At 41.0% G+C, this 14509-nt stretch overlaps 1 protein-coding gene across 4 annotated transcripts in view; it reads right to left on the minus strand.

Annotated features, from left to right (window-relative positions):
* Nucleotides 1-10766: 10766 nt before the first annotated feature.
* Nucleotides 10767-14509, minus strand: part of LOC137590866 (receptor-type tyrosine-protein phosphatase delta-like) — a 109697-nt gene continuing 105954 nt past the window's right edge. For all 4 annotated transcript variants that reach the window (XM_068308684.1, XM_068308682.1, XM_068308683.1 and 1 more), the window contains 2 exons: nt 14291-14426; nt 10767-13989 (listed from right to left, as the gene is read on the minus strand). In XM_068308684.1, coding sequence (XP_068164785.1) covers nt 13921-13989; nt 14291-14426 — 205 coding nt within the window. In that variant the 3' untranslated portion in view covers nt 10767-13920. The remainder of the gene's footprint in view (nt 13990-14290; nt 14427-14509) is intronic.

The raw sequence follows: 14509 nt of genomic DNA on the forward strand, positions 1-14509 counted from the left end.
GGACGAGTTGACGCGCTGGGACGGGGAGGACGCGGGGAGGTCTTTACCTTGACGGCTGCACCTTTCAGTGAAATCACTGCCGGGGCCGTATCGGCGGAGAGCGGCGTTTAAAAGCTGACCTCATCTTTTGCAGAACTTGATGACTCAGCAGTGTTAAACTGCAAGGTGGGCCATCTGCAGGGTTAACCCCGCGAGTGGACGCGAGCAAAGCCTCCATCTTCCAATCCCACATGCATTAAGATAATGGATTTTATCAAGAGTAACGAGAATGAGATCATTTCAGTTATGGCTCGTAACGGAGAACTCGGGAAGGTTCTTTTGAGTGGACTTCTGCCATGTAGTCATCAAACAGATGCTGCAAAAATATCACTGGCAGTAGCGCCAGAATGTCCTTACATAGCTGTGGGACAAAAATGTGCAATTTACCTTGTCTTTTTAAATGAAATTTTCATACGATTGCATGACTTTATGACTTAAATTTATGAATCTATACCCTGCAGAGGTGACTTTGAATAAAAGTGCCAGTCACAGCAGAAGTTCAGCAATAATTTAGGGCTGCAGTGACCAATTATTTTAGTGGTATTATTGATTATATTTTGAGGATATTATAAAATAGCTGTGAAGACTCAATTTTTAGAAAAATTATTCACCGTTTCACAGGTGGTGAATAATTTATTGGGTGATTCGTAGTAATCGAGCTACTTGAACATTTTGCGGGATCCTTTCAGTCCTATGATGATTCATTCCTTTCAAATAAAGGTGTTCAAGTCGTGGAGAAATTGGTCTATATATGATATAAATCACTCAACGTGTAGAAAAAAGTGACCTGTTGTGATTTCACAGCTGGAAAAAAGTGGAAAATTATTTCATTGTATGTACAATTTTTACCTTTTAGGGTTTTTAATTTTTTTTTTTTTAATGCAAAACCAGCAGGAATTCTTCTCCTTTGTTGGGGAAAAAAAAGTCTCATTGGTTTACCACTTGTGTGTTCATGACTGACTTAAAGAGGAAAAAAACGACGGCAAATTGTGGTGCGAAATTAGGTATTGTTATGTTTCAAAAAGAGGCGAAGTGCTGTCATGCTGTTGCCTCTTGTGAAAGCACTAAAGCCTTCGACATCATCGCTGCTGGATGTGCTATAAACATGGGGAGTAAGGCAATAACAGCTCTTGTGTTTAGCTTTCATGGATCGTGCGACGCCGTTGCCGCGGCATCAATTGTTTATTTCCCTCTCTTCCGTTTGGCCCTTAATTCGTGGTTACCATCGTCACGCCGACATATTTCAGTTATTTTGACAGTTACAGTATTTTCCGCACTATAAGGCGCGCCCCCAATGAATGGTCTATGTAAGCCTTTTCCATATATAAGACGCACTGGACTATAGGGCGCACTGGATTATAAGGCGCACTATACTATAAGGTGCATTTGATTATAAGGTGTACCTTCCATGAATGATCTATTTCAAAACTTTTTTCACAAATACGACCCAGTGGATTACAAGGCGCAGTCTGTTTTTGAGTTGCTTTTTAGGTCACCTTATAGTGTAGAAAATACTGTAAACGAGACGGTTCTGCTCACCTGACTGCGGACAACGAGGTGCGTTCAATAAGTTTGCTCGTAAGTGCAAAAATGAGCGCTATTTTTAACTGTGGAGTCTCAATGTAATGAGCCAATGCTGTAAAGTAATCATACAGCTAACAACTTACACCTTGCTGCCTCAGCATCATAAATATACCGGATGTTAGCTTTTGCAATTAGAATCAACGCGGGGCGAGGTTTTCACACGCACACGCGCAATCAGTACCGCAATGATAGCCAAGAACGCTCATCATTACCGAGATGAGCGAAGCTTCTGGTATACCCAGACATTAACCCACACACATCCACAATTTTCTCAGGCTGACACTTCAATTAGGCTAATCCTGCCTGCATACAAAATGCTGCACTCCTTCCTGAATCAGTGTTGCTGGAGACGCGCCACATATTCCTGTGCTTCCTCGCCGCTCTGCATCACAAGTAGAGGAAACTCCAGAACGATCGGTTCCACCTCCAGGCAGAGACACAGAGGAAGGAGGCAGGAAAACAGAAAGCCTGGGGGGGTGGGGGGGTGGGTGGGATGGTGGGCAGTCGAGGGATGCCAGAAAAAAAAAAAAAAAAAGACAAAGTAACCTTGCTGTGTGTTTGCTGATTTGGTATATTCCACAGGCGCATGGAAGGCATGGGGATGCCTGCAGTGGAAGCTGTTGATGTAATAAACAAGCCGGTGGTGCTGCTGCAGAGCCCCCTGTCCGGGCTTGGGGGGTCTCAGTTGGTTCAATCACTTTAAGTCATATGAAAACGGACAATATAATTAGAAAACATGCAAACACGAGTGTTTCAACCCTCCTGTCAGTAGATGATGTTATAGAAAATTGTTTAGTTTTGTGCGTTTGTAATTAAAATCCAGTTTTTGTTTTAGGTTTTTTTTATTTATTTCATTTTTTTTTGTTTCGTGGTACCGGTACTGATTGTATGCAGATCCTTAATTATTGCAAAACGTTTCGAAAGATATTGCTGGGGGGGAAAAAAAACCAAAAACATGCAGTTTACTATTTAGTGCAGTAATTGCTAGAAAAATGACATAATTATATTCCTAAAAAAACCAAAACAAAACCAAAAAGGAGCACTGATTGTCAAAATTAACTTTTCGATGAGGAACTTTTGTGTTTTCACCGAATGGACGCTGATTGCACCCAACTGTGACGTAATTGACTCGGCTTGGCGTTACAATCGTATCCTTCGCTACTTATAACATCTATAACGTGATTGGCAGCAGGCATGACTGTGATATTATTAATGCTAACAAGCGAAGGCCGGGAGTAACATCAGGACCTGGACCAAGACGAGGGAAGTTCCACAGCGTTGCCCGTCGGTGTTAGAGAGACGGCTGTCACGTCAAGGCCAAGTCCGATACATTGGAAAAATGAGGGAACGGTTTTTCGAGAGGGAATAAATTGACTGGTGAACCCAGCTGCTGTGCAGCGACGTGGGATGTTTGAGCTAAAAATAGGATTCGAGTCAAGTCAGAGTTCAGATGAAGTCTGTTTCTTCCTTTGCATTAAAGTCCTGCGAGTCATCGCGGCGCTGTCGAGATGCCGAAAACAAAAGAAGGCCTCCACCTTTCTCCGTTTTTGTTTTGTATCACCTGTCACTCCGTACTCTCTTGTGACCGAAGCTGTCACCATTACGCCGGCCCTCCGTCGCCGCCTCCTTTTCCCTGTACTCCCCCTCGCAGTTCGCTCTCCGGTATCTCTTCTCCCCGAGGCGGTACACCAAGACATGTAGGCCACCGGTGGGAATACAGTAGTTAATCTCTGCTAGTTAAATGCTCTTGTATGGCCCTGAGCAGTAGCAGTCAACCATCCCCGCTTTTCTGCTTTACTTCCTCTCTGGGGAATTTGCTCGCCGCTATTCTAATGTCTTACACGAGGACAAGAAAACCTGATTTCGAGGCAATGTCGATTTAAGCCTGTTACGTATTCCTACGCTGGATTGATTGTTTGATCGGAAGAGTTTGTCTCTATTGTTGTAGCTTTGTTGTTCTTGTGGTATTAACCACATCTACAGTCATCACCGTGCACTTAAGGACTTACAGCTTTTGGTCTCGCAATGCATTGATTGACCTTAACAGCGGCCTCGATTGATTTGTAAATGATGACAATTCTTGTGCTCCAGTAGCCACAGGTGGAAGTTCCCGCCAAGAAGAGAAAGTGGAATCTGCTGCCGACGGCGCTGAAGGCTGGCTACTCTTAACCTTTAATAGTGGATATGCTTTAACAACCTCCCCAGTGTAAGGAAAACGACCTATTAGAAGTGTGAAAGCAGCGGCGACACATGAAAGGTTGGCGCTGTAGCTCTTTTTGTAGTCAAACTTAAGGGCAGTGTGTTCTCGATTTATAGCATAGCAGAGAATTGGTTTTGTGCAAAAATAAATTTACATGTTAAAATCGACAAACGTACGAGTGTTTCCTGGAATGGAGAGTGGGAGGTGCTTTTGGGATCAGGGATATCGTAAGAAAACTCCAAGACACCCTGGAATGACACGATTTTGTCATGTTAGATAGTAAAATAAAAACCTGCAATTTATGAGGGAGTCGACAAGATCTCGTCATTGTCAGAATAAAAATTCACAAAAAAGGTTTAAAAAGAGGTTACAAGTGTTGTTATGTCTTTCTTTGAGCCTCGGTGGAATGAATCCAACTAAAAGGCACCAGAAGTTAAAGCAAGGCATTTTCCAAAAAGAGAAATAATAGACCTCATGTTCATTCTGAAGAAAACCAGAGCATCTGATCACGGGTGAGGAAAAACTACCTTTAACAGGAAAAACCCTCGGCCAGACCCAAGACTCAAGGTGCGACAAAAGATGGTGAATGACGGATTACCATTAATGTAATCCGTCATTCAGCCTTTCATAACTACTGAATGAAATGATTTTGTCCTGTTGTACGGTAAAACAAAAACCTGCAACATGTGAGGGGGTCAACAAGATCGCGTCGTCAAAATAAAAATTCACAAAAATGTCGGAGAGATTACAAGTGTTTAAAAAAACAGTGTTGGTACTTCTTTCATTGAGCCAAGGTGGAATGAATGAAACTAAAATCAAGGCACTCTCCAAGAAGAGAAAGGATGAAGAAAACCGGAGCATCTGATGATGGTGGTGAGAAAAAAAAACTGCCTGTAACAGGAAAAACCCTCGTCTAGAATCAAGGCTCGAGGTGCAACAAAAATGGGGGAGACTGAAACAGAAATTGGGTTCTGGGTTTATGTAATCTGTCATTCGGCCTTTCATAACTACTGTATGTGAAGTGCTCTATTTGATAGCAAATAATTATCAAATTGCTTCCATTTTTCCGTCTTCAGTCCGAGGCAGACATGTGTAGGAGTGTTTCTGCCTTTTAGACTGACTGCAGAAGCTCCACATTATACCTAATGTAGTTTTTAATGTAAAGCAGAGACACCCAAACAGATGCATGTATACTTCCTAAAAGCTTGGCTGTGTTTTTGAGGAAGCCCTAAAAGCATCAAAACGCCAACGCCTCTGAGCAGAGCTGTCTCCGCTATCAGCCGAAAATTATGTCCACCCTGACAGCGAAATGACTCCCAGCTGTTGAAGCAAAAATAAGGGAGGGCATTCTATTTGATGACAGCTCATTTTAATTACATCCCCTACTACCACCCACCACCTCAGATCCCACCCCACCACCACCACCACCACCACCACCATCCGTGAAATGCTTAAGACCACATTAGGGCCGCAGCATTGCATTAAAGTTTGAACTTACGCTTCCTCCACGTTTCCCCACCCGTTCTATGCAGGAAGATGAATTTTCCCATTACAGTGAGTTAGTCACAGCCACTTTCGGTTAGCGGAGCTGCCATACGTGGAAGAGTGTTATCATCAGAATGTATTATGTAAGATTGACTGCAGGGTGGTGTGCAATGGACAGGGAGGGAGAGAGGGAGAAATTTTCACTATCAGTTCTGGCGTCTAAAATGGAAGAATCCTCGCATGGGGGGCGAGAACCATTCAAATGGGCCAAGAGTGCTGATGCCTCCTATTTACCTTGAGGTAATGGATTTGTTTGTGGCCCAAACCCCCCTCAACTCCTCTCGTAGGAATATTGGGAGGAAGTCGTGGGGGAGGTGGGGGCTGTGCTCCATTCACTTTTTGCTGCCCTGGCCATTTATTTTGATTAGGGAATGAAGTCTTCCACAGAGGCATGCCCAGAATAATTGACAATGCGTCCACGGAGGTCACAAAAAATATACCCTTCGTACTTATCCCATTGGTGAAGTGGCAGTGTATGAAAAGATTGCAGCTGAGCACTGAAGTGAAGGTCTATTATTGCTTTAGGTTGCAACAAAAACCTGTCGGCTCGTAAATTATATTTCCTGTTTTTTTTTTTTTTCCCAGGGTTGACAGGATAATTGATGTTCTGAACTTCCAATTTGCTTCAACTCCTCTGTGTTGTGTATATTTCCTTTGTTTGTCAGGTCCAGCGGTTCTCTGGGGTTACCGGTGGTTGGCTTATATCCGTATTAGGACACACGTTTTAGGTGATCTTTTTGAATTCTGGACGTGAAAAAGTGTAATTATTTTCCTTTTTTTTAATGCATGTCTTTCTGGGGTGTTTTTGCAATTTGATTGCAACTTGGAAAGAGTTAATCATTGATTAGCTAATGGAAAAGTAATCAGTATCGATTTCTATAATCATTTTAGACAATTTTTAATTAAAAGAACATTTTTTTTCAGCGAACATTTATTTTACGACACTGAATAAAAAAACTGTTCAATTCATCTGTGTGCTTGTGAATGTTTTAATTCAGTAATTAATTGATTAAAGGTCTACTTTGCTGCGTTTAACTCATTCGCTGACAACGCTTTGTAGCATTGATCTCCTTCAATGGACTTTTTCCGACGCTCCAGACATTTATCGGTGTTTTCTTTCTGTTCTTGACCGATCACAAGATGCTTTGCTCAGGGAAACATCGTGTTCGCTTGCGAGTGAGCTCTGACACACGCAAACTTTCAGTTGCTTCTCCATCTCCTTCTGATTTCCCATCTTCTGTTCCTTGACTGGATCAGTCAACGTGATCAGTTTGAATCCGGATACTTCAACACCTCTACTGACTGATTCTGAGTCCATTGGCTTCCTGTTCTTTCCCAGGTTTATTTACCGGAACAGAGGAAAAGCAGACACCTGAAACAACAGCATTAGATTCATAGAGGGGGCAAATGCAATGCAGCAGCCACTGAAATTAGCATTTTGGATTGAACGTGGGGGAAAAGTAGATGTCTGAGCTGTTCTGGTGTGACCTGATGATTCCAAACTAATGGAAAACAGGGGTCCGGTTGTGGATCTTTCCCCGGATTCCTGACCACTGCAAAATAAAACACAGCTGGAGGGGGGGTCTCTGAAGGTACACCTTGCATTCCCATTCAGAGACGAGTCCCTGGAAGTGCTTCGATGCGTGTCCGCTCCCGGATGAAGCCAAGTCGGAATGAGCGGCGCGGCGACACGGAGAGGAGGGGTAGCAGATGGTCGGCCTACAGAGGTTCCGATCGCAGAGATATTGGCAAGATGCTGAGCCGGAGAAATTAACCTTCAGAGGTTTTCACACTGCGGCAACTGCTGGCTGGAGCTGGATCCGTCTCTCTCTTTGTTCACTAGTCAAACCAAAGTCATCCCTTTCTCCATTATCTTCCCTCAGCTAACCGTTAGCCACCAAACATCACCCTAGTAAACGCCTCGTGTACCCTAAAACCAAGCTATTGACATATTTACGACTTCATTCTTTTGTGATATTTTAAGGTCACACCCTCCTCTTGCCTCTGAAGTGGCTCTAATGTGATTTGCGGACAGCGATGGTGCTACTTTGGCAGCTTTGTCGGCCTTTAAACGAGTTCGCCATCGCCGAGCCGGGAGTCCGCCCCATTGAGGATCCCCTTGTGGATCATCTCCGGCCGTGTGCACCAACTTATTTTTCTGCAAAAGACATTTAGCCGGTAGTCATGGTCGGTAAATCACACTCCAGTATTCTCAAGAGGCCGGGGTAATTTGCTTCTGAAGCTAGTAAACGTGCTAGCTTTACTGCAAATGATATTTCATATTACAATCCAATGTACTAAAGACTTTTCTCGCAAGATGCACTCGAGAAAGAAAGCGACAAAGACGTATTCATCGGATGGAGAATTAAAACCCCACGGCTAAATCATGATGCGAGGTACATATTTTCATTCGGTGCACCTACAGCATTTGCTGAAGTGTTGATGTGCATACGGATGCATGCAGAACATGACTGCAAACGAAGCCTTATTAGTGAGATGAGAAGCGGGAAAAGAGAATCAAGGAAACGGCGGGTGGCGGCTAACCTGCAAACACCGAGGAATCATCATCATCCATCAAATTTAGGTTGGAGACAATAAAGTTGTCACTTTTAAAATTTGGGGTAAAAATGCAAAATGACTGGCGCGCTGTCCCGTGACTGACTGGTTGGTTACCTAATCCTGCAAAAACTGCTGAGAGACCAACGCACAACATCTGTCTCACACATCTGAGGTGCAGTCTCCGGTGCCAGATTAAAAATCTGATGGCAGGAGTTCATCGTGTTGTTTCCCTGCCTCGGAAGTGAAGCAGACATCTGCACGGGAAAAGATTGCTCAAGAATTTCAAAAAGAAATTCATTTTGGCCAATTATGTCAAATGACCAGAAACGAGATGAAGCAATCGTTCGTCTCGCCGTGCAGTCAAATAGAATTCAGAACCGTCCGTCTGTTCCAGCTTCCGTTGCGTCAAAATGGAAATGTTTCTCTGGTCTCGGATTCGTGACTTTCACATGGAGACTTGATTACAGGCGAATGAAACATCAGGCTTTTTGAAGACCCATGTTTTCTATATTTTTTGGTGGTTTTTTTTTTGTTCGTCAAATGGATGTTAAAAATTTGTTTGAGGTAAAAAAAACAACCCAAATGAAATACAAATAATTTTCATTTTCTTGGCCGAAGTGGAAGGAGTGATAGTCAAAACTGTAGATTTGTTTGGGATGGGTATATCTTGCTACGAAATAACGCTCAAACACTGTGGAATTGCCCCCCTTCCTGTTGTTCCCCAGTCAGACCACCAGGGGCATCAAACTCAAATGTCTGGATGAACGGAGTAGCCAGGCCACATAAACATCTGGTGTTTGTGTTTTGTGGCCAGATGACTTAATCTGTTCTCAGAAAATGACCCCAAAAAAAAAAAGAACTTCCGCTCTCTTGGGATTTTATTGTATCTCTAAAGCAAAAAAAAAAAAAATCAATATTTTTAAAAATTCACTCCTCCCTTTTTGGCCATAAAGAGGAACAAGACATTCATTTAAATTCTGCTTCCAAACAATCGTCTCATTTTTCATTTTTCGATCCATGCGTACTGAAACAAAAATCGAATTACCTGAAGGTACATCCTAAAGGAACACAAATGCCGCGCCGCTGACGTGGAAACACTTGAATGGAATATATTTATATTCATTTGTAGTTTATGATTTAAAAACAGCTCTCTCGCTCCTCCACTTAATCTTTACTTTTGACGCTTAATCTATACAATATTTGTCTGTCGAAACCGTTGTCTTCTGATATTTATGATATTTCAACACTTCTATGATCTATTCCCTGAGCTTCTTACACATCAAAGCAGCATCTGCCCTTTATTATCACGCTGGATGATGTCTTCTAATTGGATGTGTGGCCTGTTCTCTGAATCCTGAACCGATTCTCCGTGCGAGTCGTTATTGACTTCCTAAGTGTTCCCCAGCTGTCAAGGACTTTATTACTGTTTTTTTTTTTTTTTTTTCTTGTTTTCTCATTTCAGGTCTTTGGAACTTTATTGTTCTGTAGTTTTGGGTTGTTTGGTGAAAATATGGAAGAACGTGTTGTTGGTGTTGTTTCAGAAACATGTGGCGACATACTGAACAGATTGAGTCATCCAGTGTTGAGACACCAACTCGACTGTTCTCTAAACGTCTCCAGCGACCTCTGAGAAATGATAATTAAAAACAAAATTGTTGTGGAGACATAATTTCATAATCCCAATTCCATTTTTTTACATTTTTTTTAGGACATAACAAAAATATCTTTTACTTTGGTGACTTTAGTTTCATCCTGGCTGGCTCAGAAAAGTCTCTGTGCGGACGATGTGTTCAGGGACCGTACTGCAGTGTAGGCCATCTGTGTTTTGTGGACACCATCCATGAAGTCGCCTTCGTTTTCAATGTGTTACATGTAGAACTACAACAAAAAATACCTGAATACATGCAACAATAGATATTGTACATACAGTTTTTATTGCGAATTTCCCCATTGTGGGACTATTGTGGGACCTATTTTTCCTCAACATACGAGCAAAAATCCAAGATACAACCTCCGGTATGGGACACCACCGCTAGCTGACGGATGGATACATCAGCTGAGGTCGGATCTCGTTCTTTACTACGTGTTGGCAGATGGATACAACATCAGTGAGACCGGATCTCAATTTTTAACCAGGTGTGGGCGGATGGATACATCAGCTGGGATCGGATCTCGTTCTCCTTGCTGTCGTAAAGACGTAGCTTGTGTGTTCTCGTGATTTCTTTTCTTTCTTCAACATTGTTTATGTGACTTATATATATTTAATTATACTCAGGTAAAGTCTGCATGTCTATTGGTTGATAAAAATGTTTTTTATTTAAATATAATGTAGGGGGTTTGCAGCTTTTTTTTTTGTTGCAAAGCCGGAATGGATTAAAATGATTTTAGTTATTTTAAATGGGGAAATGTTTGACTTATTATTTTAGTCACGGAACGGATTAAACTCATATCTTGAGGTTCTACTGTGTTACAACCAACTGTGTTTATAAAATATAAGTTATAATAGAAGGTGGACGGAGGGTTTCATTGTGGTTTGTAATGTTTCTACGCCTCTTTGTGGGTCAGGACAAGAAAAAAAATGTGTAACTACAAGGCAGATCCAAAAAAACATTGCACCTCATCTGTTACCACGGTGATTCATCGTAGCCAACATCAACGACAGAAAAAAACCCAAAAAAAAACAGGGCAATGGAAATCTATTCAAATGCGGTGAGGCTCAATTTCCCCTTTCATGAGAGAAGTGTGGATAATATGTTGGAGCCGGACCAGCGGGGGGGTAAAATAGCTCCATCAGCCTTTCCAGTCAGAGTGAGGTGCAGGGAAACAAGTGAAACGTTGCTGCATAACACTGACATTTTTTAATAGAATTCATTTATAACAAATGGAACTTGTGTCAGCAAAGAACCGATTTTCATACAGACTTCTTTCGCCACCAATGGTAACCTATGTAAGAAAATAAAGAGCACTCCTTTCATTCAGAAAAAAAACAAACAAAAAAACAGTTTACGCTTACAACTAATCAGAGGTAATTGTATGATTCTTTTTAACAAGCCATTTTTTTTTGTGTTTTTTTTTGTACAATTTCATTATTTAATTTTTCAGTCTATGCATCCAGACGAGAGATAGATAGAGTAGAGAACACAACGTTTATTTCTGTTAATGACACTCCAAGCTTTGAATGTCGAAGCCACAAGAACAGATGGTTGGGGGGGACAGATTTTTCTGGTCATCTGCTGGAGCGACCATGGCATCAGGATAGATGCTCTTTTTCGCCACAGACTTTTATTTTTTTTTGTCTTTTTCAAGAGTTGATACCTTTTTTTTGTGTTATTTACATACACACAAAGTGAACGTTTAAGGAGATTTTCTTATAGATGGGTTCAAGTAATATATTATTGGGTTTAGAATCAATAGGGCAGTGCATAGTACAAAGATAGAGAAAGTGCAAATCTTCCTACCGGGGCCAGCTTTGGCCATTCTGCAATGTTTCACCATGCATATGAGAAAATCAATCGAAAGAAAAAATAAGAGCAGACATGTTCAGAGATGTGACATTAGCCACCATGAGGTTAAATAATAGCACTTTTTATATCTGAAAAAATGATGACAAAACAAAGGTAATGCAGTCGACACCAAAGGAAACAGCTGCTCAAGTTATCAAGGGAAAAGAAAGCACCTGGAATGCACATCCACCGAGCCGTCAAAGAGGGTCGAAAGTTAAAGATGCTGCTCGACGTCTAGACTGAAACGTCACCCGACTAGAGTCCAGCCTGCGAAAAGCAACGTGATGTTCGACGGGACCTATGGATACCGAGATACGCGGACCGTCCCGACATCTCGCATCTGTAATCCAAAACCTAAGGCATGAATGAAGAACCCACCAGTGACGTCCCGTGCATCAGGCGTTCGTTATTTTGACCCAATTTCATCCTGACAGGCTTCTTCTTCTTCTTTTTTTTTTTTAAAATTGATGAATCAACTGCTGGGATACGTTTCTGTATTGACACTTCATAGATAGGTTAATAATTTTGCCGTCGTCCCGGATCTCCTAACTGGACTGCAAGAGATCTAACTTATAATCTAATTCATTCAGCCACAATAAGGCCACTGAAAATGAAAAGAACCATGAGCTCTGAAATGTTCGTTTGCATATATAATCTCATTGTGTGACAATAATGAACGCTAATGGTAAATAAACTATACAGTTACATTACGCTAAATGCCTTGGTTACTCAAAAAGGATAATACATCACTATGTTAAATGAAACATTATATAAAACAGGCATAAATATAAGGCACTCTAAATGCAAAAATGAAAAAAACAAACAAAAAAACATCACAATTGAACAACATGAAAGTGATGTCTTTGTACCTTTTTGCCCTATTGTTTGGAACGGCGATTGCGGTTGCGTGACACCCCCCCCACTTGCCTCTAATTACAGACTGTGTGATAGCTTGAAAAATGCACCAGCGGATGCTCTGACTGGCGTCCGACATCCACCCCCCACCCCCCCCACGCCCACACCTCGTTTTCGGCGGGAGCCGAAGTGACATATCCACGTTGAAACCCTATCTAAAAACACATGTATTTATTTATTGCACAAGAAAAGATGCACTGAATCAGAACACAATGTTGTCCTACCGATGTGCATTCCAGTGAAACATCTCATTTCATTTCCCCCATAGCACACAACTCTCAATTTTGAAGTTTTCATAAACAATCCATGTATCATATACTTTTAAATCATAAATTATGTACTTTATCAATATATTCAGTGTTTTATATATATAATGTATATATATATTTATATACTTTACTAAAGATTTTACATATATTGACAATTTGTGTTATATCTATAATTATTGATTCATCTTATTCCAATTCATCAGTTTTCTCTCTCATCACCCTTCTCATATGAAAGAACTAAGATACTCTGTAGCAGCAACTTCATACTTTGCTCATCCCTGTTGATTCCACAAAGCCCCAGTAATTCAGTTATATGTGATCATGGACAAATTTTTAAAAAAAAGAAAGAAAGAAAGAAAAATAACTCTTGAAGAAACTTACATTTCGTTAGCGTGAACTCTGTGCAACAAAATCAGGGGAATAAAATAGAAACCGAATTTAAAAAAAAAAAAAAAAAAAAAAAAGAAAGGAAAAAAGCAAAGAGATTCTCTGCAAAAATATCACATACGTCAGAACAGTTCTACAGCTTAAAAAAAAAAAGTGAACATTTTACGTAAATAAGTTTTTTATCGCTTCACTCGAAGCGATAAATTTGTGTAAAAAAAGGAAATTCACACAGTTCAAATAAGCACATCAGCTTCATAATAAAAGACTAAAAAACTAAATCAATAATTCTCATTTATTTCATAGATCATTTTGAACTTTACCCTCTCCCGAAATTTAGATGACGAACATTGTGACAGGAAAAGGGATATTCTTTATTACTTTAAGTCCGTCCTGTTGTGGACCGAGCGTTGTCTTCTTTTTTGATGGGTTGTCAGCGTGTATTTTGATTGTGATTTATTTTTTCTTTACAATGTGCATCAAGTTTTTTCCCCCCTCGCAATTCCGTGTGTCTCCGTCGCCTCTCGTAATGACTCATAATCACTGATGCATTTCTGATGATGTCATTATTGTTCATTTTACTTTTTTGTTTGTGTCGGTTTCATTCAGTTTTTTATGGGCCCCCCAAAAATGAATCCTTGAAGCAACAAAGAGAAGGTAATTCCATACGATGCTTCAACAGTCAGGATTCCCTCGCTCTGTATGAAGGCGAGGTTTTTTTATTGGGGTTGGGAAATACTTGGTCCTCCAGGAATCATCTTTTTCATTTTTTGACAAGTTATGTCACACATCCAACACTTAATGAGTTGTTAGCAAGGAGTTAAGGAGTACTTTCTCAAGCAGGAATTTATGGCTCAGAAGAGAGGCTCACTGGGTTTTCTTTCCAAAGGGCCCTCTGCTTTTTTTTCCAATACTGGGTCTTTTACGTTGCATAGTGATCAAAGCTTCCCAGGTACTCCAAACCAGCTCTGTAGCAGAACTGGTATTGATCCTAAAATCAAAGAAGAAAAAAAACAACAACTTAACCTTCCTCTGAGGAGAAGATACTTCTACTTGTGTTTCAGTAAATTGCCTAGAAAGTGGGCCATCTATTGATTACACTGATCACAAAGTGAAGGGACTTTACAGACAGACGATAGGGTACATTTTCAAAAAACTGAAGATGATACAAGTAGCGAGGTAAAATTGACTGAAAGGACAAATGATTCACATCATACGTGTTAGTCTGACGTTAGTCTTAAACAGAGGTTCAAGAGCATTCCTTCAATCTTCGGTAGAACACAAACCCTCACCTCTGTCTGCACCATCGCTGGTCTCTGTGTCCGTAACATTTTCACTGTCTGAAAGATGTCTACTACTCCCTCGTATCTCATTCGTTCCAAGACGATGCTGAGGGTGATGAAGACTCCGGTTCTACCAACACCCGCGCTGTGCGAGAAAAGGAGGGGGAAGAGCTCAGCCAGATAGACCTTAAAGTTTGATCTGAATCTAGACATCTTGACTTTTGATTT

This window comes from Antennarius striatus, chromosome 23 (assembly GCF_040054535.1).
Source record: "Antennarius striatus isolate MH-2024 chromosome 23, ASM4005453v1, whole genome shotgun sequence".
Taxonomy (NCBI): Eukaryota; Metazoa; Chordata; class Actinopteri; order Lophiiformes; family Antennariidae; genus Antennarius; species Antennarius striatus.